The sequence below is a fragment of the Rhinopithecus roxellana genome, chromosome 12 (assembly GCF_007565055.1).
Source record: "Rhinopithecus roxellana isolate Shanxi Qingling chromosome 12, ASM756505v1, whole genome shotgun sequence".
NCBI lineage: Eukaryota > Metazoa > Chordata > Mammalia > Primates > Cercopithecidae > Rhinopithecus > Rhinopithecus roxellana.
The window spans coordinates 117,410,623-117,437,692 of NC_044560.1; the positions used below are offsets into that span (position 1 = coordinate 117,410,623).

Consider the following 27,070-nt stretch of genomic DNA (forward strand, 5'->3'; position numbering starts at 1 on the left):
ATTATGCCTCTCATTTATTTCCTTCTTTGTTTGAGACAGGGTCTAGCTCTGTCACCCAGGCTGGAGAGATTACAGCTCACTGCAGCTGTGAAATCCCTGGCTCACGTGATCCTCCCACCTCAGCGCCCCAAGCAGCTGGGACCACAGGCGTGCACCACCACACCTGACGCATTTTTTGATTTTTAATAGAGACGACGTCTCACTACGTTGCCCAGGCTGATCTCGAACTCCTGGGTTCAAGTGATCCTCCCGCCTCGGCCTCTCAAATTGCTGGGATTACAGGTGTGAGCCACAGCTCCGGGCCCTGACTTTATTTCCACGAAATATGAAATTATCCTCCACCTCCTGGGTGTAATAGGCAGTTCTGCACGTCACCTTTCAGTTTCCATTATCCACTTAACCCAGGACCTTGCTTAGTTTAATAAGCCGTTCTGTCAGTCCTCGCTGCAACCCGCGCCCCACTCCACCCCTTTACCGATGTCCCCGCCCCTCTCCCCCGCCCTGCCCCAGACTGAGGGGAGCTCCGCCACCTGCAGGACGCGCGACTCTACCTGCTCAAAAAAGGCGCTTTGCATTAAAACCATTTTCAATTTAAGAGGAAAAAGTGTTCAGCGTTCAGTACACGTGGTCTACTACATAAGTAGTTTTACCTTCCATTGTTTGAAATGTTAAAACAGGCAGGAAGAATCCATGTGACATTAGGGTATCATCAGGGCACAAGAGAATGAATCCACCAATCAGAACCCGGAGGATCCGGTCCTAGAGGGAGAGGATGACAGCTGGCGAAGTCCATGGCCCAACTGAGGAGAAAGCCCGAACCCGCCTCCTCCAGGCCTGGCCCTTTATAACCACCCACCTTCCAGAGCCCTCCCCGTTGATGGCGATAACCCTCTAGCCTAGCCCGCTGTCCGGCCCGGACCGGCCCGGCACCCTGGCAACCTCCTCCTTCTTGCCCTGTCCCCAGCCTCTAACCAGGCCCCGCACCCACAGTGGCCTCCACTCTCTCACCCCGCCCCAGCATCTGTTCAGGCCCCGCCCCCTCAGCAACATTTTCCCCTCCTGCCCTGTCCCCGCTTGGTGTCCAGAACCCTCCCAGACAGGATCCACTACCAGCCCAAGGTTGTTCTGCACGGAGAGCCCAGGACTGACTCAGGTGAGCGTTTGTTTCTGTTTCAAACCTGCCTTTCGTAGCACCCTAGCCCCCGGTCCAGCCACACCAGGAATTTGGGTGCGTCGGGATATTTATTTCCTTCTTTGTTTGAGATGGAGTCTGGCTCTGTCGCCCAGGCTGGAGTGCAGTGGCGCGATCTCGGCTCACTGCATGCTCCACCTACCGGGCTCACTCCATTCTGCTGCCTCAGCCTCTTGAATAGCTGGGACTACAGGCTACCGCAGCCATGACCGGCTAATTTTTTGCATTCTTAGTAGAGAGGGGGTTTCACCGTGTTAGCCAGGATGGTCTCCATCTCCTGACCTTGGGATCCACCTGCCCCAACCTCCCAAAGTGCTAGGATTACAGGCGTGAGTCACCGCGCCTGACTTTTTTTTTTAATAAAATATTTCACATATTACCAAACCCAGCCAACCAATGCACTCATAACAGATTCGGAGATTAAAAAATATATTCCCAATAAAACATGTCCAACTCTTCAGATAGGGATGACATTTTCAGCTTGATATGGTAACGTGACTGTGACCTTATTAGCAGTTTTTATGCGAATCCACTGGGGAATGGAACAATTTTGCTTTTGTTTCTTGGCCAGGACTCACTTAATTCTGAAAGTCTTGTGAGAAGACATGGCAAGAAGCGAAATCAAGCACACACTATGATGACGGAGAGAGGAGAAGGGGCTTGACTTTTTCTTTTTTTCAGACTAAGTTTCTTTCTTTGTTCCCAGGCTGGAATGCAGTGGTGCGATCTTGGCTCACTGCAACTTCCACCTCCCGGGTTCAAGTGATTCTTTTGCCTCAGCCTCGTGAGTAGCTGGGTTTGGTCAAAATATAAACTAGAAAGGCAGGAACGTGGCCAAAGGTGGGGAGCATGAGTGTTATTACCATATTCCTGCTTGACCTTTACTGCCAATGCCAACACAAATGGTCAGAGGTCCCTTATGTGAAGATCTTCATGATCTTGTGGGAAAACCCTGATTTTTGTAAAGGCTGCAAAATAGGCTCAAAAATAAATAAATAAATAAAATGTTAAAAGGGCCAGTTGCAGTGGCTCATGCCTGTAATTCCACCACCTTGGGAGGATGAGGCAGGTGGATCAGCTGAGGTTAGGAGTTCAAGACCAGCCTGAACAACATGGAGAAACCCCCTCTCTACTAAAAATACAAAAATTAGCCAGGCATGGTGGCGGTCACCTGTAATTCCAGCTACTCAGGAGGCTGAGGTAGGAGAATTCCTTGAACCCAAGAGACAAAAATTGCAATGAGCCGAGATCACACCTCTGCACTCCAGCCTGGGTGACAAGAGCAAGACTCCATCTCCAAACAAAAAAATAAAATAAAATAAAATAAAAATAAATAAATAAAAATACAAAAATTAGCGTGGTGTGGTGGCATGCATCACTATTCAGAGATACCCAGGAAGCTGAGGCAGGAGAATTGCTTGAATGCAGGAGGAGGAGGTTCCAGTGAGCTGAGATCATGTCATTGCATTACAGCCTGGGGGATAAGAGCAAGACTCCATCTCAAAAAATAAAGATAAAAATAAAAAACAGGCTGGGTAAAGTGGCTCAAGTCTATTGGCCAGGCTGATCTCAAACTGCTGACCTCAAGTGATCTACCTGCCTTGGTCTCCCAAAGTGCTGGGATAACAGGCATGAGCCACTGTGCCTGGCCCATTCTTCTTAACATTAACACTTTTTATGTCAATTAATGCTTGAACTCAATGTTAAGTCAACTCAAAGTCAAGTCAAAGTTGAATTGACTCTAATGTCAGTTAAAGCTTTATGATTTTTCATATTCATTTTATTTGGAATAATTATCTCAAAAATGAATTTTCTGATGTTCTACAGGGAATGACCACAGACTGAAGACCTTGCCACCCTTATGACATTGGTAAGATTTCTGTCCAGTATGAATTCTCTGATGTCTACATCATGGATTCGCTGATGAACTACAAGTTATGAACGATGTCTGAAAAATTTGCCACATTTGTTACATTTGTAGATCTCACTTCATTATGGATTCTCTAATGATTTGCAATGACTGTAGCATTATTGAGGACTTTGTGAGAATCATTATATTTGTAAAGTTTCCCTACACCATGGATTGCTTGATGGTGAATAAGTGTTGACTGCGCTGTAAAGGCTTTGCCACATTCATTACACTTGTAAGGTTTCTCGCCAGTATGAACTCTCTGATGTTTTGCAAGGTTTGCTTTTTGATTAAAAACCTTGTCACATTCACTACACTTATAAGGTTTCTCTCCAGTGTGAACTCTCTGATGTTGTGCAAGGCTTGTTTTTTGATTAAAAGCCTTGCCACATTCATTACACTTGTAAGGTTTCTCTCCAGTATGAACTCTCTGATGTTGTGCAAGGATTCCTTTTTGATTAAAAACCTTCCCACATTTATTACACTTGTAAGGTTTCTCTCCAGTATGAACTCTCATATGGTTTGCAAGGCATGAATCACTCCGGAAAGCCTTGTCACAAACCTTACATTTGTATGGTTTTTCTCCAGTATGAATTCTCCTATGTCTTTCAAGGTGTGATCTGCGACTGAAAACTTTGTCGCATTCTTCACATTTGTAAGCTTTCTCTCCAGTATGAAGTCTATGATGACGTGCAAGGTTTTCTCTTCTACTAAAAACCTTGCCACATTCATTACATGTGTAAGGTTTCTCTCCAGTATGAAGTGTATGATGGTATTGAAGGGATGACTTCCGACTGAAACTCCTGCCACATTTATTACACTTGTACGGTTTCTCTCCAGTATGAACTCTCTGATGTTCTGCAAGGTATGAATCACTCCGGAAAACCTTGTCACAAGCCTTACATTTGTATGATCCCTTTCCAGTATGAATTCTCCTATGTCTTTCAAGGTGTGATCTGCGAATGTAAACATTGCCACATTCTTCACATTTGTAAGGTTTCTCTCCAGTGTGAAGTATATGATGGCACTGAAGGGATGTCTTTTGACTGAAGGTCTTGCCACACTCATTACACTTGTAAGGTTTCTCTCCAGTATGATTTGCCTTATGAATTATAAGGGCTGAATGTCGACCAAAGGTCTTGTCACACTCATTACACTTGTAAGGTTTCTCTCCAGTATGATTTGCCTTATGAATTATAAGGGCGGAATGTCGACCAAAGGTCTTGCCACACTCATTACACTTGTAAGGTTTCTCTCCAGTATGAAGTCTACGATGGCATACAAGGGATGACATCTGAGTGAAGGTCTTCCCACACTCATCACACTTGTAAGTTTTCTCACCAGTGTGACATCTACGATGACATGCAAGGTATTGCTTCTGATTAAAGATCTTGCCACAGACATCACATTTATATTGTTTCTCTCTTGAATGGATTATGTGATGTCTCCTTAAGAGTGAGCTATAATTAAAAGCTTTGCCACACCCATTATTTTGGCAAGGTTTTTCTCTCATGAGTATTTCCTGTATTTGTGTGGATAATGAGGAATGGAGGAAATTCTTCCCATACTTATTAGAAATATGAGTTTTGAGCCTACCAGAAATTCTCTGGGATGTTGAAGCTGAGGAAGCACCACTGACAGACTTGTCTACTTGGTTACTAATTTTCCCTTGTGTCTGAAATATGCACAGTTCAGGCAGATGCGAATGAAAGCTTGATCCGAGCTGATCTTTAATAGGCTTGTTTCCAGCATGCCTTTGAGTATGTCGGTCTGTAATACCAGTCAACTCTTTATTTTCTGTCACAGGTGCTTCATGGCCATTTCTTTCAACTTCTTGCCACTGAAACTCAAAGTGATGAATATCTTTCTTGATTTCTGGGAAGCAAAAATCTCCAATGTGATAACTTTTACGTCTTTCCAATGTCCCTGTGTAGAACCCTTCTCCTGTATTACTGTGCTCATGTGATGAGAACTCCATCATGGATTTTAAAGAGCTATCTAAAAAATATAAAGACCAATAGTTTTCCAATTAAGTACAGATGGTAAATAATAGTTAATATTGAAATGTGTAAAAATTACACAAAAAGCAATACTTATTTTAAACTTCCCACATGTGATCTTCAAAGTTGAAGAACACCTTGTCTCAACTGAACATAAAAAAATTAGCCAGGCGTGGTGGTTGGTGCCTGTAATCCCAGCTACTCAGGAGGCTTAGGCAGCAGAATTGCTTGAACCCAGGAGGCAGAGGTTGCAGCGTGTGGAGATCACGACATTGCACTCCAGCCTGGGCAACAAGAGCAAAATTCTGTTTAGAATTAAAAAAAAAAAAGAATTCAGTCAAGAGCCTCATATATATGAGGCAGTAAGCCTGAATTATTTCCTCGCTAGGAGGAATTTCTACAGCAGTGACTGCTACTTACAGAAGATGACCATTAGTTTATGTGATGAACACTGTCACAGTGCCAGTGAGAGACACTTCTGTGATGGTTCTCAAAAGCCAGAATGAAAGGCCAAGTATGGTGGCTCATGCCTGTAATCCCAACACTTCGAAGCTGAGGTGAGCGAATTGCTTGAGGCCAGCAATTCAAGACCAGCCTGATCAACATGGTGATACCCTATGTCTAATAAAAATACAAAAATCATCCAGGTATGAAGGCAGGTGCCTGTAATTCTAGTTAGGTTGAGAGACTGAGGTACAAGCACTGCTTGAACTCAGGAGGCAGAGGTTGCAATAAGCTGAGATCAGACTCTGCACTCCAGCCTGTTCAACAGAGGGAGACTCTGTCTGAAAACAAACAAAGAAAAAGAAAACAAAACCAGAACCACAGCTGGAAACACTTGTCAGTCAGTGTCAGTGTCATGCTTTCTATCTCGTATCCTGGGCCATGCTGACAATTCTGCTCAGGGCTTCCAGGGACATCTCTTCCTAGAGCAGGATGATGTTCAACTGCATTAGTCAAAGTGTTCACGAATTTTCTGTTTTTATGTAAAACCACTCCACAGGACAGTCTCTAAGAAGCTACCCATGACAGATAGGAGGGTCATCACTGCAGAAAACAATGACATATACATCAAAAGCATGTATGGGGCAAAATCACAAAAGAGCATATAAAACCAGAAAGAGCCAAGATAGACAAGAGCAGATTCCTCATGTCTGAAGGGAAATTCTCCTCACCCACAAACTCCAGGTTCCTGTAGTTCTCCAACATCACTTCCCTGTATAAAGCCCTCTGTGCAGGGTTCAGGCATTTCCACTCCATGAAAGAGAACTCTATAGCCACATCCCTGAAAGTCAAGCGTCCCTAAAATAAAAAACACATTTCAACAAAACATTGTGAAGGAGTCTGTTATCGCCCTCACGTGAAATGAGAAAAGAGAAAATAAGTATTGATTTGATCCAAGACTGTGTTCTGAAAAATTCACATTAAGGTATTTTTGAACAATTTTTCTGTATAGTTGCATTTTATTGTACTTTTTCAGGATAGCTTTTAAAATCCCTTAAGTCACTGTGGAAGTCTCAGTTTTATGGACAATATAAAAAAATATATGGCCTGGCATGGTGGCCCATGCCTAAAATCCCAGCACTTTGGGAGACTGAGGCAGGTGGATTGCCTGAGCTGAGAAGTTCAAGACCACCCAGGAAAACATGTCGAAACACTGTCTCTACTAAAAATACAAAAAAAAAAAAAAAAAAAAAACAGGTGTGGTGGTGCAGGCCTCTAGTCCCAGCTACTTGGGAGGCTGATGCAGGAGAATAACTTGAGAACAAGAGGCGAAGTTTGCAGTGAGCCAAGATTGTGCCATTGCACTCCAGCTTGGGCTGCAGAGTAAGACTCCATCTCAAACAATATATATATCTATATATAATATAGATTTTTATATATATCTATATATAATATAGATTTTTATATATATCTATATATAATATAGATTTTTATATATATCTATATATAATATAGATTTTTATATATATCTATATATAATATAGATTTTTATATATATCTATATATAATATAGATTTTTATATATATCTATATATGTATTTCTATATAAATATATATTAAATATATCATTAAATAATTAAATATATATTATACATGTTATATATATACACATATATAAAATAAGTCTAGGCATGGTGGCTCACACCTGCAATCCCATCAATTTGGGAGACCGAGGTGAGTGGACCACTTAAGGTCAGGAGTTTGAGACTAACCTCTCCAACATGGCAAAACTCCATATCTACTAAAAATTAAAAAATTGGCTGGGAGGCCGGGCGCGGTGGCTCAAGCCTGTAATCCCAGCACTTTGGGAGGCCGAGACGGGCGGATCATGAGGTCAGGAGATCGAGACCATCCTGGCTAACACGGTGAAACCCCGTCTCTACTAAAAATACAAAAACTAGCCGGGCGAAGTGGCGGGCGCCTGTAGTCCCAGCTACTCGGGAGGCTGAGGCAGGAGAATGGCGTAAACTCGGGAGGCGGAGCTTGCAGTGAGCTGAGATCTGGCCACTGCACTCCAGTCCGGGCGACAGAGCGAGACTCCGCCTCAAAAAAAAAAAAAAAAAAAAAAAAAAAAAAAAAAAAAAAAAAAAAAAAAATTGGCTGGGCATCGTAGGGAGGTGCCAGTAATCCCAGCTATCTAGGAAGCTGAAGCAGGAGAATCACTTGAACTCTGGAGACAGAGATTGCAGTAAGCCAAGATCACACCACTGCAATCCTGCCTGGGCAACAGACTGAGACGCTTTCTCAAAAAAAAAAAAAAGTATATATATATGGCAAATTATGTATTATCTACATAAACTGTGGGATTGGCTGCACACGGTAGGTCACACCTGTAATCCCAGCACTTTGGGAGGCTGAGGCAGGTGGATAACCTCAGGTCGGGAGTTTGATACCAGCCTGAAGAATATGGACAAATTCTGTCTCAAGTAAAAATACAAAGTTAGCTGGGAATGGTGGCGCACGCCTATAATCCTAGCTACTTGGGAGTCTGTGGCAGGAAAATCACTTGAACCTGGGAAGTGGAAGTTGCAGTGAGCTGATACTGTATCACTGCACACCAGCCTGGGCCACAAGAATGAAACTCCATCTCAAAAAAAACAAAAACAACAACAACAAAAAAGAAACGAAACAAAACTGTCAAGGACTCACGTGTCTTCATTCAGAGAAAGCTCCAAGGAGGATTTAAAAGGCGAGCTATCTTATTTTCTACCTTGGAAACATGAACATTTTCAGAACTTGCAGGATAAAATACCATAACAAAACATTCATCAGGCCGGGAGCAGGGCTCACACCTGAAATCCCAGAACTTTGGGAGGCCAAGGCAGAAGGATCACTTGAGGCCAAGAGTTCAAGACCAGCCTGGCCAACATGGTGAAACCTCATCTGTACTAATAACACAACAATTAGCCAGGAGTGTAGCACGCATCTGTAACTGCAGCTACTTAGTTGGTTGAAGCATAAGACTCATTTGAACCTGAGAGTCAGAGGTTGCAATGTGCCTCTACACTACATGCGGCTGACAGAGTGAGGCCCTGTCTCAAAAAACACGCAAAAAAAAAAAAAACCCCATTCATCAAATAATTTTTTCTAAAATCTCATAACGGTGTATGAATACATTTCTAAAGGTTTGTGCTGACTTGCCACAGAACCCTCAACAGTGATTCTCCACTGAGACATGGGAACGGGTGGAAAGCTGGACCAGAAAGGGGATGCATAAGTGTATTTTTCTTTGGACTTTTACTACACAATGCATATATACATCATGTGGTGTTTAAAATAAAAGAATCAGCCAGGCGCGGTGGCTCAAGCCTGTAATCCCAGCACTTTGAGAGGCCGAGACAGACGGATCACGAGGTCAGGAGATCGAGACCGTCCTGGCTAACACAGTGAAACCCTGTCTCTACTAAAAAAATACAAAAAAAACTAGCTGGGCAAGGTGGCAGGCACCTGTAGTCCCAGCTACTCGGGAGGCTGAGGCAGGAGAATGGCATAAATCCGGGAGGTGGAGCTTGCAATGAGCTGAGATCCGGCAACTGCACTCCAGCCTGGGTGACAGAGCGAGACTCCATCTCAATAAATAAATAAATAAATAAATAAATAAATAAATAAATAAATAAAAGAAAAGAATCATTTAATAATAATGGGTAGAAAAAGAATGACTCCATCCTCTCTAACGACATAAGTTGTACTGTTATGTCACAGCAAACTTATAATCATTTTTACCCAAAATGCTTGCTTCATCAGAGTCCCTGTTAAAAAAAAAGTCTCTGTGGGGTCAAAATGCTGAGAATGATTTAAAGAATTCCCTGCAGTTAGATATTTATATTGATTAAATAATTTGAAGTCAATGATGGAATAAAGCTAACTCTATCACTGATACCTATATCTGCTTTCCATTCTATTCCAAGACATTGGAAGTACAGAGTCTTGCTGGGCTGTCTCACACCTGCAATCCCAGCAATTTGGGAGGCTCAGGTGGGAGGAGCACTTGAGCCCAGGAGCTCGAGGCTGCTGTAAACTAGGATTGTGCCATTGCACTCCAGACTGGGCCCCAGAGTGACACCCTCTCTCTTAAAACAAAAGTTTGGTGTCAGAGACATATTGACTCACTAGTGTAGCTTCAAATGCATTACAAAATCAGACACAAAATATCTCCTCTAGTTTGCCTCCTTTTCCAGAATTTACCAGATACCAGTGAACATTAATGTATGACTTTTTTTTTTTTTTTTTTTGAGAGGAAGTTTCGCTCTGTCACCCAGGCTGGAGTGCAGTGGTGTGATCTCAGCTCACTGCAAGATCTGCCTCCAGGGGTCATGCCATTCTCCTGCCTCAGCCTCCTGAGTAGCTGGGATGACAGGCACCCGCCACCACGTTTGGCTAATTTTTTTGTATTTTTAGTAGAGATGGGGTTTCACCATGTTAGCCAGGATGGTCTCAATCTGCTGACCTCATGATCTGCCCTCCTAGGCCTCCCAAAGTGCTGGCATTACAGGCGTGAGCCACCGCACTTGTCAATATATGACTTTCATATACAGTTTCTCTAATATGGTCCAGAAAGAGCTAAATGTGCATCCAGATGTGGGCCCTGAACAATCCCTGCTGCCCAACATCACTGACAGCACAGGGTCAACAGCCCATCTCCATCCATGTCTGGTGTGAGCCCTTCCCAGGGCCACGCCTAGTGGAGCCTCTTCCCAAGCTCATGTCACTAGTTTATAGGAGATAGAATTTAAGTGAAGATGAGAGGAACAGAGAAAAGGCATGGGTGAGTGTGAGCAAACCTGTGAGGTAGAATGCTTCACACTCAGAGAAGATTGGCTACTACAATACCTGGCACTTTAGAAAGCAGACAGAAGAATCCACCGAGGAATATCACTCACCTGAGGAAGAGCCATCCCTGGATCCTTTTCTTTGCTCTTCTTGGTGGCTTCCTCATGTAACATGAGTCTTTGCAAATCCTGTATGTGAAAAAAAATAAGAGATTTAATATTTAGAAACCATTCACTGTTAGGGTCCATGTGTTTCCTAAACAAAGGAATGAACACACAAGACAACACATGACAAGATATACATGGCGGCCGCCCCGACTGACACACTCTGCTTTATTTTATACAGCCGTTTGTGGAATGTTGCCAAGTCACGGGACATGTGTTGCTTCTCTGACCTTTCCTTGACTCGCAAGATCAGTAAACATTGACCAGTTCCCAGAGCCCGCTGTTGCAGCTGGCTCCTTTGTCCTTCCTGTTTGCAGAGAAGGAATGTCCTGCTTTGTTTGCAAGAGCAGGGCTTATCGGGAACATCTCGTTTGTGAGCACGCAGTCCTCTACATCTCCCCCTTCTTTATTTACTGGTTTGAATTTCTTTCAAAACCATCATCACATGTTGGGCTCGCTGGGATTCGGTGTTTGCCCTTTGGCACCGTTTCCAGCAGACTGTGAAAATGACAAAGGCAAAAACAACAATCAATACATTACTAGAAACAGAAGTCAGTAAAGTTTTTACAGGACTCATAGGGTTTAAAGATTTCAAGCTTTGCGCAATACCAGTCATTAAATCTGCGCTGGTCAGCAATGGTAACTGATTATGAAATGTTTCAGAAATATTGTGCGTTAATTCTTGTATTTCCAGGGAAAGATTATTATTGCCAATTAAAAGCCTTTTTATCTCTGTCCAATTATGTACAGTGCCATTAAAAGGAACAGGGGTAATACAAAATTGAGTAGTATTCCAGTCACATTTTAACAAGGCTCGAGTATTTAACACTGTCAGCTGATCCCCTATCCAAGAAACCACTTGTTCTAAGTTATCTACTCGTTCAGTCAAATGAGCATCGATGTCTCATTGTTGTTGCCACAACAAGTGAGATTGTTCATGCCATTGTTGCACGAACTCTGCATTTTGGATACTCTGATGTAACACCAGTCCAGCAACAGTGGCGGTGGAAGCAATGGCCACAAGTCCCACTACTGCTGTTATGACGATCCCAACTGCTCTCCGGCTGTGGTGGACAAGATCCTGCACTACTTTGTAAATTTGAGTAACCCCAGCAGATTCACTCCAGGAGCATGTCAAGTTCACAGGTAACCAGGTTTCTTTTCTAGCTCTTAAAATACATATATTGGAGTGAATCTCATTCCAATTATTATGCCACCAAGTAGTGTTTATACAGCTTAAAAATGTGCAATTGCCCGTACAGTTAACTACTCCTGTATTATTATCCCATTTAAAGATTCCCGCTAACAACAAGTAAGGTTTTTTTTTTTTTTTTGAGACGGAGTCTTGCTCTGTTGCCCAGGCTGGAGTGCAGTGGCCAGATCTCGGCTCACTGCAAGCTCCGCCTCCCGGGTTTACGCCATTCTCCTGCCTCAGCCTCCCGAGTAGCTGGGACTACAGGCGCCCGCCACCTCGCCCGGGTAGTTTTTTTTGTATTTTTTAGTAGAGATGGGGTTTCACCATGTTAGCCAGGATGGTAGTAAGGTTTTTTAACACAAGCAATGACATATCTAGATCTGTTTTGATGTAAAGATATATGGAAAGGATTAGAAAGATTAGTGGTATTTAAGGACATGTTTCCCGTAAAAGTAGACATTGGTTTGCCAGCAGCTAGTAACTTCCACATGACTTTGTATTTGTGAGGTGTTGGCCAAATGTGGCATAGGGAGTGAAAAGCTACCATCATGCCAAATAATAGTTTCGTTACCATCAGCATAAGTGCTGTGATTATTTCTATGCCATCATAGGCGAATGTGGCTAAACTTAGTCTGAAAATCCCCATGCACACTCCAGTCAGTGACAAGGTATCTGTAATTCCTTTTACCTCTAATAATAATCGTGGTCTACTTTTTTTACATCTAGTCTACTCTAATTGGGAAACACCTCCGGACACGTCAGGAATAGGACATAAGGATAATGTAGTAGGCAAGGTTTCATTAAGCAGAGCAGTATGATTATATTTAAAACTCTCAGTAACAACAATCATAGTAAAGGCAGCAGTGTGACTATGATTATAGCGCACAGCCCAAGCCTCATGAGAAGGATGTAAACAATGTGGACTGTTCCCAAGACATATAGGTAACCCTTCCACCCCAAATTGATATGAACTGTTTACTGCACCCGTGTCTAACTCAGGATCCTGATTTTAAAAAGGTGATGGCATCCAAGCAGTATCATTAGTAAATACTAAGACTTCTTTGTCTCCCCAGGCCACACCTTGATATAAGGGTGGAAAGGGAATATAAGCCCAATATGTGAATTCTCCAGCTGTTACCTGGCAATTCACTACAGCTAGCATAGCCAGAAATAAGGTCAGTGAGGTTTTGGGCTGTCCAGCTTGTTGAACAACCCCTTCAGCTTCTTTAGTAAGCTTTTTCAGCTGATCCCATGTCGGGGGTTCCACTCGACAAGTTCCAAAGGTGAAGGTTCTCTGAGCACTCAAATTCAACTCCTGAAATGCCGCCAGGAAGTCCTCCAGCCGGCTCCTCTTCGCCATGGCACTGCTTCAACTGTCGGGATGGGAACCATTTGTCTCTGGCACCTGTACGAATGAGAGCATAACCTCGACTCCATTGTAAAACTTTTTGTTTTAACGGCCGGGCGCGGTGGCTCAAGCCTGTAATCCCAGCACTTTGGGAGGCCGAGACGGGCGGATCACAAGGTCAGGAGATCGAGACCATCCTGGCTAATACGGTGAAACCCCGTCTCTACTAAAGAATACAAAAAACGGCCGGGCGCGGTGGCTCAAGCCTGTAATCCCAGCACTTTGGGAGGCCGAGACGGGCGGATCACGAGGTCAGGAGATCAAGACCATCCTGGCTAACATGGTGAAACCCCGTCTCTACTAAAAATACAAAAAAACTAGCCGGGCGAGGTGGCGGGTGCCTGTAGTCCCAGCTACTCGGGAGGCTGAGGCAGGAGAATAGCGGGAACCCGGGAGGTGGAGCTTGCAGTGAGCTGAGATCCGGCCACTGCACTCCAGCCCGGGCGACAGAGCGAGACTCCATCTCAAAAAAAAAAAAAAAAGTAAGCAAATGAGTAATAACAGAATCAGCTTTTTCAGAGGGTAATGGTGTAGCCCATTGGAAGTGTGACCAAGTATCAACTGTATGATGAACATATTTCAAATGACCAAAAGAAGAAACATAAGTTACATCCATTTGCCAAATATGATTTTGTTGAGTGCCTCGGGGATTCATACCTGGACTTAAAAAGGGTGCAATAATAGGAGCACAAGATGGACAGGCTCTGACAATAGCTCGGGTTTGACGGCGTGTTATAGAAAATCGCCGTTGTAATCCTAAACTGTTAGTATGATGTAATTGATGTTCATCCTGAGCCTGTTGGACATTGCCAACAAGTAAAGAATCAATTTGGCTATTGCCAAAAGTTAAAGGTCCCAGTAAAGCTGAATGTGAATGAATATGAGTGATAAAAAGGGGGGTTGTACGGGAAGTAAGAGTCAAGAACAATAAGGAAAATAGTTTTTGTAAAGGGGTTTTTGGGAGTAATGGTAAAGAAGTTTGAGAAATATACTTAGTCACATATACAGCATATTGGGAATCACTAACTATATTACAAGGGGTTTGAGGCCAATCTTGCAGTACCATAAGAATGGCAAAAAGTTCTCCCTGTTGTACAGATTCAAAAGGATAGTGAGAAATTCTTGAATTATCTGATGCCCAGTATCCAGCTTTTCCATTGCTAGAAGCATCAGTAAAAAAGGTGGGACCTTTAACCAGAGTATAAGAAATAGGATTGTAGGGCAGGAAAGAATATTGTTGTAGAAAAACAAATAATCTATGACTGGGATAGTGCTGAGAAAAGGAAGCAGTATACCTAGTGCAAGCCACTTGCCATCCTTCATGAGTTTCCAGTAAAGATTCAATGTATTGATTAGATAATCGGGTAATAATTTTTACAGGGTCAGTTCCAAGCAATTGACGAGCTCTATGTCGCCTTTTAATAATCAATTCAGCCAATTTATCAATATGTGTAAATTTTTTTAATGGCTTTATTAGCCAAAAATAGCCACTCCAGAATGTTATTATCCTGATGTAAGATGGCTATTGGTGAATGAGGAGTATGAAAAAGACATAAAGAAAGAGAGTGGAAGATCGGGTATAATATAATCAAGGTGAGCTTCACTAATTCTGTTTTCCACAAAAGACAATTCCTCTTCTGCAGCAGGGGATAATTGCCAAGAACTGTTTAAATCCGAATCCCCTTCCAAGGTAGCAAACAAATGTTGTAATTTATAAGTAGGAATACCTAAGATGGGACGAAGCCAATTAATATGCCCCAACAATTTTTGACAATCATTAAGGGTCACAAGTTGATCTCTCCTAATTTGAACCTTTTGTGGGCGGATTTGTTTTTCAGCCAATAGATACCCCAAATACTGAATGGGGAACTGAGTTTGTACCTTTTCAGGAGACATTTGTAAATTATAATGAATTAACTGTTGTAAAACCTTAAAAGCTTGATTTTGGAGGGTTACATCAGGGGTAGCCAATAAAATATCATCCATATAATGATAAATCAACACAGTTGGAAACTGATTTCTCACAGGATTTAAAGCCCTATGTATGAATTCTTGACATAAAGTAGGGCTATTAAGCACACCCTGGGGAAGAACCTTCCACTGATATCTTTGTGTGGGCTGCTCATTATTATATTCAGGAATAGTAAAGGCAAACTTCTCACAATCTTGAGGTTGCAATGGAATAGAGAAAAAACAATCTTTGAGATCTATGACCATTAATTTCCAACTTTGTGGGATAAGGGCGGGATTAGGAAGACCAGGCTGTAAACTCCCCATAGGTTGAATGCAAGCATTTACAGCTCTAAGATCAGTTAATAAACACCATTTTCCACTTTTCTTTTTAATAACAAAGACAGGGGAATTCCATGCAGAAGTACTTGGCTCTATATGTCCCTCAGCCAATTGTTCTTTGACTAACTCTTTTAAAGCCCCAAGTTTTTCTTTAGATAATGGCCACTGTTCCACCCAAACAGGAGTGGTAGTTTTCCACTGTAATTGCAAAGCTTGAGGCTGGTGAACAGTGGCTATGCGTTTAAAAGGTTGTAGCCCATTTTGAACATCATATTTTTGGCAGCTGAAGAAATATGAGGAATGCTTTAAAAAGCACCAAATTGTTGTAAAAGATCCCATCCTCAAAGATTAGTATTGATAGGAACAATATAAAAAAACACTTGACCTTGTTGACCTTCAGGACTGACACAGGTTAAAGGTTCTACGCTTTGATAAACCACAGAAGCAGCACCCAAGCCAGTGAGTGTAACTGAAACTTGTCTTTTTTCCCATTGCATAGGCCACTGATCTAAACAAATGATAGACACATCCGCCCCCATGTCAATTAACCCTTCAAAAACGATTCCATTAATGTGCAATGAACATAAGGGCTTTTGATCAGAAACTAAAGTTTCCCAAAAAAACAGTTTTTCCTGTGCTACCGAACTCTCCTTGTCGAGATACCTCTCTAGATAGGAACGGAAAAAAAGGCAATAAAAGTAATTGTGCAATACTCTCCCCTGCCTCTAGGTGCATAAATTGTGAGACTTGTACCATAATAAGAATTTCATTAGTAAAATCAGGATCAATGATTCTGGCAATCACCATTAACCCCCGTATAGCACTGCTGCTTCGACCTAACAAAAGTCCTACACGTCCTTTTGGCAAAGGGCCACACACTCCAGTAGCTAATTTATATACTCCTCCATTAGGAGACAAGGTAGCTAAGTCAGCAGCGGCACTCTGCTTAGTTGCCGCATAAAGCTGGGAAACTGGGGTAAGGTGTGCTATCCTTAAGGAGGCCTTGAATTCATTCCTTGATGTTGTAGGCCATTGCTCACTGGGTATTGTGGTAGGCTTGCATTGTAATTGTTGGGGCCCCAGCTCCCGTTTCCTGGGAGAGGAGACAGTACATTTCCACTTTTATCAGTTTTGGAATGACATTCATTTGTCCAATGTCGACCTTTGCCACAACCTTTGCACACCTCTGAAGGCAGCTTTCTGCCTTGAGGGATAGAAGTGTTCAATTTTTTATGACATTCTTTCTTGAAATGCCCAGGTTTACCACATTGAAAGCAAACACCTTGTTTGTTATTTCCTTTTAAGGCTTTAGATAGGGCTCCAGCAAATAATTGAGCATTATAAATAGCCCCCCCAACACCAGCACAAGCTCTAATATATTCATCTAAATTGGCCCCACTGGCCTTTAATGGTCTCAACAATTTTTGACAGTCAGCATTAGCATTTTCAAAAGACAATGTTTGTAACAAAATTTTTGAAGCAGGGCCAACACCCACAGTTTTCAAGACAGCATCCTGAAGACGGGCTACAAAATCCGGATATGGTTCATTTGCACCCTGTAAAATCTTCACAAAGGAGAGGGAAGATTTTCCTGCTATCTCTACCTTATTCCAGGCCCTTAAAAACAAAGTCTTGATTTGAGTAAGGGCGACATCATCTAGGCCAGCCCGAGCATTAAGAGTAGCATATTGGCCCGTGCCTGTGAGTTGTTCCTCAGTGGGTCCTGGGGGATCACGCGTAGCATTTTTCCTAGCCTGCACATGCGCCTCGTCCATCCACCAGCTGCGCAATTGTAACCACTGAGAAGGTTCAAGGACAGCCTTCCCCAAAGTCTCCCAGTCTATAGGAATCATCAAATTTTCTGATGCAAAAGCATCAAGAACACCAAGGACAAAAGGAGATTGAGGTCCATAGTTAGAAATGGCGGCTTTCATTTCTTTCAAAAATTTAAATTGTAAGGCAGTAAATTGGACATCATTGCCACCATTTGGATACTGAGCATTAGGAGCAAAAGGAGCATGAATAATTGGAAACAGATCCGGCTCCTCAAATCCTCTTATCTTTTCCTTTTCTCCCTCCCCCAGTGGCGGGAAAGGCACTGAGAAAACTTTGCCAGACAAAGGTAAGGAAGCTGGGGGGGGGGTGGAGGAACTGGAAAATCCCCTTCTAACGGGGCAGAAGGAAGAGAAACAGGGAAAGCTCGCAAAGGTCAATTAGAAGAATGTATCTGTAATATCTGTTGAAGCATTCCCATAATATGCTGCATGTCAGAATTCCCCTTAGAAGAAGGAAGAGTTGGCTCTTCCTCTTCTCCCCCTTTTGCTACCCCCCCATCCTCTGTTAACCTGGCATAAATGGGCTCCATTTCAGATTCATTTTTTCCCAAATCCTCAGATGCCTTTCCTCCTGTGGCTACATCACCATGCTCTGAATCAGTGTCAAGTAACTCTAGTGCCTGAGTGATAGAGTTACACAAGGTCCACAAATTGAGAGGCATAGTATCCCCTAACTGGTGAGCTCTACGCAGAGCTTTTGCTACCTGTAAGCATTCTCTCCCATTCAGCTGCACTTTAGTCTGATACTGAAACCAGTAACAATGTGGTTCAACATGGGCAAACAATCGCTTCAAAGTCTTTTCTTTCACTTCTACTCCTATAGACAGCAACAGTCCTTGAAGCAGCTGCAAATATTCTGAGGCCAGAGAGGTGGAATTCCCCATCATTTTCCCATGGGTCCCCCTGTTTACTTACAAACCCGGGGTTCTCACCCTCCAGTTCCTTGCTTTCTTGGAGCCACGGACCCTGCTCGCTGCGCCAGTTGTTAGGGTCCGCATGTTTCCTAAACAAAGGAATGAACACACAAGACAGCACAGGACAAGACATACATGGTGGCCGCCCCGACTGACACACTCTGCTTTATTTTATACAGCCGTTTGTGGAATGTTGCCAAGTCACGGGACATGTGTTGCTTCTCTGACCTTTCCTTGACTGCAAGATCAGTAAACATTGACCAGTTCCCAGAGCCCGCTGTTGCAGCTGGCTCCTTTGTCCTTCCTGTTTGCAGAGAAGGAACGTCCTGCTTTGTTTGCAAGAGCAGGGCTTATCGGGAACATCTCTTTTGTGAGCACGCAGTCCTCTACAATTCACTCCTTTCCTGTGACAAAACACACACACGGGGGACACCTCACCCGAGAGGAAGACGGTCCTCTGCTACCCACTGCACCAGAGATCATGCAGAGATAAGAAAGTTCCACAGCAAGATCTACAAGGGTAATTTTGACCTTTCAGATCTTGCTCCCCTCCTGGAAAAGTTCACACACACAGTGCAGCAGGATACAGATCTTCAGGCCACAGATCTGGCCCTAACCAAACCCCATGTAGAGCACAGCCCCCTCACCTCCCTGTGGATCACAGGCTGATATCAGCTCTCAACATGGAGGAAACTGCCTTGATGTTTAATGCTGGACACAGATGAGGACCACCAGCGCCATTGTAAGTATTATTGAGCGTAAGTCCCATCCTATGATAATAGCAATCTTCGATAGAACAAAATGCCAGTGATCCCAGCACTTTGAGATGCCGATGTGGCTGGATCCCTTGAGCCCTGGGGTTGGAGACCAGCCTGAGCAACATGGCGAAAGCCCATCTCTACCAAGAACACAAAAATTAGTGTGGTGTGGTGGCGCGCGGCTGTGGTCCCAGCTATTCTGGAGGCTGAGGTAGGAAGGACACCACCACTTCTCCTGCTGCCCTCCTCCCTCCCCCTTGCCTGGTTTATAAGACAGGAGGAAATGAAGAAAGCAAAAAGTCAGAAAGAAACAAGTAAGATAAATAGCCAGACGACCTTGGCGCCACCACCCAGCCCCAGTGGTTAATAATAATAATAATAATAATAATAATATCAACCCCTGACCTAAACTACTTATGTTACTTGTAAATTCTAGACATTGTGTGAAGAAGCATTGCAAAACTTTCTGTTCTGTTAGCTGATGCATGTAGCCCCCAGTCACGTTCCCCACGCTTGCTAGATCTATCATGACCCTTTCATGTGGACCCCTTAGAATTGTAAGCCCTTAAAAGGGCCAGGAATTTCTTTTTTGGGGAGGTCGGTTCTTGAGACACGAGTCCACGAATGCTATGGGCCAAATAAAGCCACTTTCTTCTTCAACCCGTTGTCTGAGAGGTATTGTCTGTGGCTCATCATGCCACATTTCTTGGTTCCCTGATTGGGAAGTGAGGTGATTAACAGAAGGTCAAGGCAGCCCCTTAGGTGGCTTAGGCCTGCCCTGTGGAGCATCCCTGTGGGGTACTCCAGCCAGCTTGAGCAACATGGATTCTGAGAACACTCCTGGGTAGGCATGTGCCCCAGAAAGATACCTAGCCTGGCCGCCTGAACTTGCAGTGCAACCAGTGTGCTTATTGTAAAGAAATAGGATATAAGAAGAATATTAGAAGGACAAGTGCCCTCAGCTAAAAGGAAAACAAGGTGGCTCAGAGCAGGAGGCCCCAGAAGGAGGCCTGTGCAATATAGCAGAAGAGTTGCTGAACTGAGGAGGACTGGGCTCAAGTGCCCCCAAAGAGCCCACGGTCAAGATGACAGTTAGGGGCAAAGACATTGATTTTCTTATCGATATCGATGCTGAACATTCAGTAGTAACCACCTCAGTTGCCCCTTATCCAAAAAGAGTATTGATATAATCGGAGCCATGGGAGTCTCAGCAAAGCAAGCTTTCTGCTTGCCCTGGAATTGTACTGTAGGAAAACATAAAGTGATTCACCAGTTCTTGTACATGTCTGACTCCTTGCCTTTGCTAGGAAAGAACTTGCTTAGCAAGCTGAAAGCTACCATCTCTTCTACAGAGCATGGCTCTTTACAGCCAAGGTTACCCAGAACCGGAGTCATTACGGCCCTTATGGTCCCCTGGGAGGAGGAGTGGAGCCTTTTCTTAACTGAGCCAGGCCAAGAGATAAGACCAACTCTGGTTAAGCAGTGGCCAAGGGTGTAGACAGAAGACAACCCTCCAGGGTTGGCAGTTAACCAATCCCCAGTACTTACAAAAGTTCCGTGTAGGGCCAAGCCAGTCAAGCAAAAACAGTACCCGGTCTCCAGAGAAGCTCTTGAAAGTATCCAGGTCCATCTCAAGAGCCTGAGAGCCTTTAGAATTATAGTCCCTTGTCAGTCTCCACGGAACCCTCCCCTCCTGCCTGTTCCCAAGCCAGGGACCAAGGACTACAGGCCGGTACAGGACTTGCGCTTAGTCAGTCAAGCTACAGTGACTTTACACCCAACAGTACCTAACCCGTACGTGTTGTTAAGGTTGCTGTCAGCTGAGGACAGCTGGTTCTCCTCCTTAGACCTGAAAGATGCATTTTTTAGACTAGCCCCTGAGAGCCAGAAGCTCTTTGCCTTTCAGTAGGAAGATCTGGGGTCAGGTGTCACCACTCAGTACACTTGGACCTGGCTTCTGCAAGGGTTCAAGAACTTCCCCACCATCTTTGGGGAAGCACTGGCTCGGGACCTCCAGAAGTTTCCCACCAGGGGCCTAGGCTGCATGCTGCTCCAGTACATTGACGACATTCTGCTCGGACACCCCATGGCAGTCGGGTGTGCCAAGGGAACGGATGCCCTACTCCGGCCCCTGGAGGACCGTAGGTATAAGGTGTCCAAGAAGCAAGTCCAGATCTGCTAACAGCAGGTACGTAACCTAGGATTTACGATCCAACAGCGGGAGCGCAGCCTGGGGTCAGAAAGAAAGCGGGTCCTTTGCAACCTACTGAAGCCTAAAACCAGAAGGCAGGTGAAAGAATTCTTAGGAGCTCTGAGGTTCTGCAGATCGTGGATCAAAAACTTTGCAGTACTTGCCAAGCCTCTGTAAGGAGTCACAAACGTGGAGGACCAGGAGCCTTCTGAATGGGGATCCCAACAACAGCAAGCCTTTCATGAGTTAAAAGAAAATCTTGGCCGGGCGCGGTGGCTCAAGCCTGTAATCCCAGCACTTTGGGAGGCCGAGATGGGTGGATCACGAGGTCAGGAGATCGAGACCATCCTGGCTAACACGGTGAAACCCCGTCTCTACTAAAAAAAAAAAAAAAAAAACTAGCCACGTGCGGTGGCCGGCGCCTGTAGTCCCAGCTACACGGGAGGCTGAGGCAGGAGAATGGCGTGAACCCGGGAGGCGGAGCTTGCAGTGAGTGGAGATCCGGCCACTGCACTCCAGCCTGGGCGGCAGAGCGAGACTCCGTCTCAAAGAAAAAAAAAAAGAAAATCTTACGTAAGCCCCAGCCCTGGGGTTACCTGATCTGACAAAGCCTTTTACACCATATGTGTCAGAGAGAGAAAAGATAGCAGGTAAAGTTTTGACCCAAACTGTGGGGCCCTGGCTGAGGCCAGTGGCCTACCACTCTAAACAACTAGATGGGGTTTCTAAAGGTTAGCCCCTGTGTTTGAGGGCCTTGGCAGCAACTGCCCTGCTAGCACAAGAAGCACAAAAACTAACTCTTAGGCAAAACCTGAACATAAAGGCCCCCATGCTGTGGTGACTTTAATGACTATCAAAGGACATCATTGGCTAACGAATGCTAGACTAACCAAGTACCAAAGCTTGCTCTGTGATAAATCCCCACATAACCATTGAAGTTTGTAACACCCTGAACCCGCCACCTTGCTCCCGGTATCAGAGAGCCCTGTCGAGCATAACTGTGTAGAAGTGTTGGACTCAGTTTACTCTAGCAGGCCTGACCTCCGGGACCAGCCTTGGGCATCAGTAGACTGAAAGCCATACATGGACAGGAGCAGCTTCGTCAACCCACAAGGAGACAGATGTGCAGGATATGCGGTGGTAACCCTGGACACTGCCGTTGACACCAGATCATTGCCCCAGGGCACTTCAGCCCAGAAAGTCAAGCTCATTGCTTTAATTCAGGCCTTAGAACTCAGTGAAAGTAAGGCTGAAAACATTTACACTGACTCTCAGTATGCCTTTTTAACCTTCCAAGTGCACGGAGCATTATATAAAGAAAAGGGCCTGTTGAAATCTGGAGAAACAGACATAAAATCTTGCAATTATTAGAAGCAGTATAGAAAGCCCACAAGGTGGTAGTCTCCACCTCGGCTACCTTAGGGAACGCCAGAGCTGACTCAGAAGCTCTAAAAGCAGCATCCCCCCCACTGGGCATCAGTCACAGCCCCCCTGCTCCCTCAAGCACCTGACCTGGTACCTACTTATTCTATTTTTTTTTTTTTTTTTTTTTTTTTTGAGACGGAGTCTCGCTCTGTCGCCCAGGCTGGAGTGCAGTGGCCAGATCTCAGCTCACGGCAAGCTCCGCCTCCCGGGTTCACGCCATTCTCCTGCCTCAGCCTCCCGAGTAGCTGGGACTACAGGCGCCTGCCACCTCGCCCGGCTAGTTTTTTGTATTTTTTAGTAGAGACGGGGTTTCACCGTGTTAGCCAGGATGGTCTCGATCTCCTGACCTCGTGATCCGCCCGTCTCGGCCTCCCAAAGTGCTGGGATTACAGGCTTGAGCCACCGCGCCCGGCCGGTACCTACTTATTCTAAAGAAGAAAAAGACTTTCTCCAGGCAGAGGGAGGACAGGTCATGGAAGAAGGAAGGATCCGGTTACCAAATAGGAGAGTAGCTGTGCCACCGCTGCTAGGAGCCGCAGTTGTACTGGGGGTGCATGAAACCACCCATCTAGGTCAGGAATCACTTGAAAAGTTGTTAGGCTGGTACTTCTACATCTAGCATTTGTCAGCCCTTGTCAAAACCGTGGCGCAGCGGTGTGTTACCTGCCGACAGCACAATGCGAGGCAGGGTTCAGCCGTTCCGCCGGCATACAAGCTCATGAAGCAGCCCCCTTTGAAGATCTCCAGGTGGACTTCCCAGAAATGCCAAAGTGTAGAAGTAACAAGTATTTACTCATTCCCCTGTGTACCTACTCGAGGAAGGTGGAGGCTTATCCCGTATGAACTGAGAAAGCTTGTGAAGTAACCCGTGTGCTTCTTCGAGATCTTATTCCTAGATTTGGACTGCCCTTATGAATTGGCTCAGATAACAGGCCGGCGTTTGTGGCTGACTTAGTACAGAAGATGGCAAAGATATTAAAGATCACACGGAAACTACGTGCTGCCTACCAACCTCAGAGTTCCAGAAAGGTGAAGCGGATAAATGGGACTATCAAAATAGCTTAAGGAAAGTGTGTCAGGAAACAGGATTAAAATAGATACAGGTTCTCCCTATGGTATTGCTGAAGACTAGATGTACTCCCTCCCTCTGAGAGAACAGGCTATTCCCCTTATGAAATATTATACCATAGACCCCCTCCCATACCACGGGGACTCCCGGGCACTCCGAGAGTTAGGTGAAACTGAGTTACAGAGACAGCTGCAGGCCTTAGGAAAATGACACAAACAACTTCAGCCTAGGTAAATGAGAGACGCCCCGTTAGCTTATTCTCCCCCGTTCACTCTTTTTCCGCAGGTGATGAGTGTGGATCAAGGACTGGAAGGTAGCCCCTTTGCGCCCACAGGGGAAAGGACCCCAGACCGTCATCCTGACCACACCCACCGCCGTGAAGGTAGAAGGAATCCCAGCCTGGATCCACCACTGCTGTGTAAAACCTGCACCTGAAACCTGGGAGGCAAGACCAAGCCCACATAACCCCTGAAAGTGACCCTGAAGAAGATGACAAGCCCTGCTCCAGTCACACCCGGAAGCTGACTGGTCTACACACGGCCGAAGCATGAGGAGGCTCATCATGGGACTCGCTTTTCTTAAATTTTAGACTTGTACAGTAAAGGCTTCATCTGACCTTCCTCAAACTAAGGACTGTTCCCAGTGTATTCATCAGGTCACTGAGCTAGGACAGCAAATTAAAACAATCTTTCTGTTCTATAGTTATTATGAATGTACAGGAATGTTAAAAGGAACTTATTTGTACAATGCCACTCAGGACAAGGTATGTACCCCACGAAATGACCAACCTGATATGTGTTGTCACCCATCTAAGCTCCCTGCAACTACCATTTTATTTCATTTATTTTTATTTTTTATTTTTTTGAGACGGAGTCTCAAAAACACCCAAGATGGAGTGCAGTGGTGTGATCTCAGCTCACTACAACCTCCGCCTTGCCTCTTGGGTTTACCCATTCTCCTGCCTCAGCCTCCCGAGTAGCTGGGACTACAGGCACCCGCCACCACGCCCAGCTAATTTTTTTTGTATTTTTAGTAGAGACAGGGTTTCATCGTGCTAGCCAGGATGGTCTTGATCTCCTGACCTCGTGATCCGCCCGCCTCAGCCTCCCAAAGTGCTGGGATTACAGGCATGAGCCACCGTGCCCGGCTACCACCGTTTTTCTTTTTTCTTTTTTTTTGAGACGGAGTCTTGCTCTGTCGCCCAGGCTGGAGTGCAGTGGCACGATCTCCGCTCACTGCAAGCTCCGCACCCCCAGGTTCACGCCATTCTCCTGCCTCAGCCTCCCGAGTAGCTGGGACTACAGGCGCCCGCCACCTCGCCCGGCTAGTTTTTTTGTATTTTTTAGTAGAGACGGGGTTTCACCGTGTTAGCCAGGATGGTCTCGATCTCCTGACCTCGTGATCCGCCCGCCTCAGCCTCCCAAAGTGCTGGGATTACAGGCTTGAGCCACCGCGCCCGGCCCCGTTTTTCAAATAACGTTAAGAACTGGTCTTTTCCTAGGTGATTCAAGTAAAATAATAATGAGAACAGAAGAAAAAGAATCCTCAAACAAGAAACTTTAAATTTGATGCTTGTGCAGCCATTAATAGTAACAAGCTAAGATTAAGATGTGGATCTCTTAACGAAGAAAGGAGCTACACAGTAGAAATAAATACGTTTGTCATGATGCAGAGGTGTGTGAAAATTGTGCCTATTGGCCATGTGTTATTCAGGCTACTTAGAAAAAGGACAAAAAAGACCCGGTTCGCCTTCAAAAAAAAAAAAGAAGCCAACCCCTCCTGTGCTACCCGTCACTGTAACCCACTAGAACTAATAATCACTGATCTCCTACACTCCCATTAGAAAAAAGAACGTGTAACCCTGAGGATCAACAGGACAAAGCTAAACCCCCAAGCTGCCATTTTAGTCCGAGGGGAGGTCCACATGCGCTCTCCCAAACCAGTGTTTCAAGCCTTTTATAATGAGCTAAATCTGCCAGCACCAGAGCTTCCAAAAAAAGACAAGGAACTTGTTTCTGTACTTAGCAGAAAATGTACCTCATTCCCTCAATGTTACTTCTTGTTATGTATGTGGAGGAACCACTGTCAGAGACCGATGGCCTTAGGAAGCCCCAGAGTCCGTGCGCACTGATCCAGTTCCTGACACGATTCCAGTTCAGAAAGCCCAAGCTAGCAACTTCTGGGTCCTGAAAACCTCAATTATCAGACAGTGCTATGTAGCTAAGGAAAGAAAAAACTTCACCATCCCCGTAAGAAAGCTCAATTGTCTAGGACGGAAGTTGTACAACAGCACAAGGACAGCCACTTGGTGAGGTCTAAACCGTACTGAAAAGGACCCATTAAGTACATTTTCTAAATTACAGACTGCCTGGGCTCATCCAGAATTTCACTGAGACTGGACGGCCCCCGCTGGACTGTACTGGATACGTAGGCACAGAGACCATCTCCAATAACAAAGAAGAAAAGGAAACACCTGGGTCCTGGCTCTGGGACTCTAAGGCCAATTAACGTGAACTTTGCAAAACTAGACCAAAGGTAAAAACCCCATCTCCCCACCCGGAGTAACAAAGGAACAAAGGCTACTCTCCTGTAGCCCTTCCATTTCCACCACGTCTCAGATGGAAAGGGAAAGAGCCCAGGAGTGGCCAGGGCCAAGCACCGGCCACCCCTCCATCCGCATAGCGCACCCATCTGCTCTGGCCTCGGGCCAATTCACCTCAGCATTTCATTGGCCAAAGGCCAGATCCTTCATCCAGATAAGGGGTAGCCCATAGGGACCTCAAAAGAAATATTTTAATCCCCCAACACGTTGTAAACGGTGCCCTGGAGACGCTCGCTCGGGCCCCCTCCCACCGTGTGGAGTGCTTTCCTGACCCCCGGCACTGGGGCTGCAGCGCTGCGCTCCAGGGGCCGCCGAGAGCGAGGCTGGCGGGCGCTCTCGAGCATGGCGAGAATCCAGCTCGCGGGTGGGGATTTGAAACAGCGCGAGGCAGGAGGACAGTCAGGAAGGATTTTAGGAAAGGAAAGTTTCGCGACAGGAGGTGTCTGCACGGCCCCACTGCAGAAAGACCGGGTACAGGACCAGCCTTGGGGCGACTTTAAACTCAAAGGGAAGCGACTCACGGACTCTCACCGGGACGTCTCAATTTGCTCTGGGTTGAGAAAGACGGGCTGGAATTTGCAGGTCTGTGGGGACCCCACGTCCCTCGTGTAGCAGCACCAGAGAACTGGGAAGCGCACACACTAGTACAACTCTCAGTCCACGCTGTCCACTTCCGGGCCTGTGTCAATCAACGCAGGACAGGAGCCGGACCTGCGCAAGACCCCCGAAGAGATGGGCGGGGCCTGGGCGAGGCCAGGGCGGGGCGTGAAGGACAAGGGGCCTGGAGCGGGAGAGAAGAGTCTTGGGTTGTGAGGGGTCCGAGGGGGCGGGAAAGGGGCGGG

General features: G+C 45.3%; 1 protein-coding gene across 7 annotated transcripts; it reads right to left on the reverse strand.

Annotated features, from left to right (window-relative positions):
- Nucleotides 1-2,955: 2,955 nt before the first annotated feature.
- LOC104672662 (zinc finger protein 816) lies at nt 2,956-26,911 on the reverse strand. Of its 7 annotated transcripts, none has more exons than XM_030942051.1 (5): nt 26,760-26,885; nt 12,873-13,139; nt 10,486-10,563; nt 6,277-6,403; nt 2,956-5,099 (listed from the first exon to the last, which is right to left on the reverse strand). In XM_030942051.1, the coding sequence occupies exons 2-5, from the start codon at nt 13,092-13,094 to the stop codon at nt 3,196-3,198; spliced, it is 2,331 nt and encodes a 776-aa protein (XP_030797911.1). In that variant the 5' UTR covers nt 13,095-13,139; nt 26,760-26,885; the 3' UTR covers nt 2,956-3,195. The 7 variants fall into 7 exon arrangements, with proteins under 7 accessions (XP_030797911.1, XP_030797912.1, XP_030797909.1 ...); XM_030942052.1 differs by having other exon boundaries at nt 26,750-26,885; XM_030942049.1 differs by lacking the exon at nt 26,760-26,885 and adding an exon at nt 18,202-18,342.
- Between the last annotated feature and the right edge of the window lie 159 nt (nt 26,912-27,070).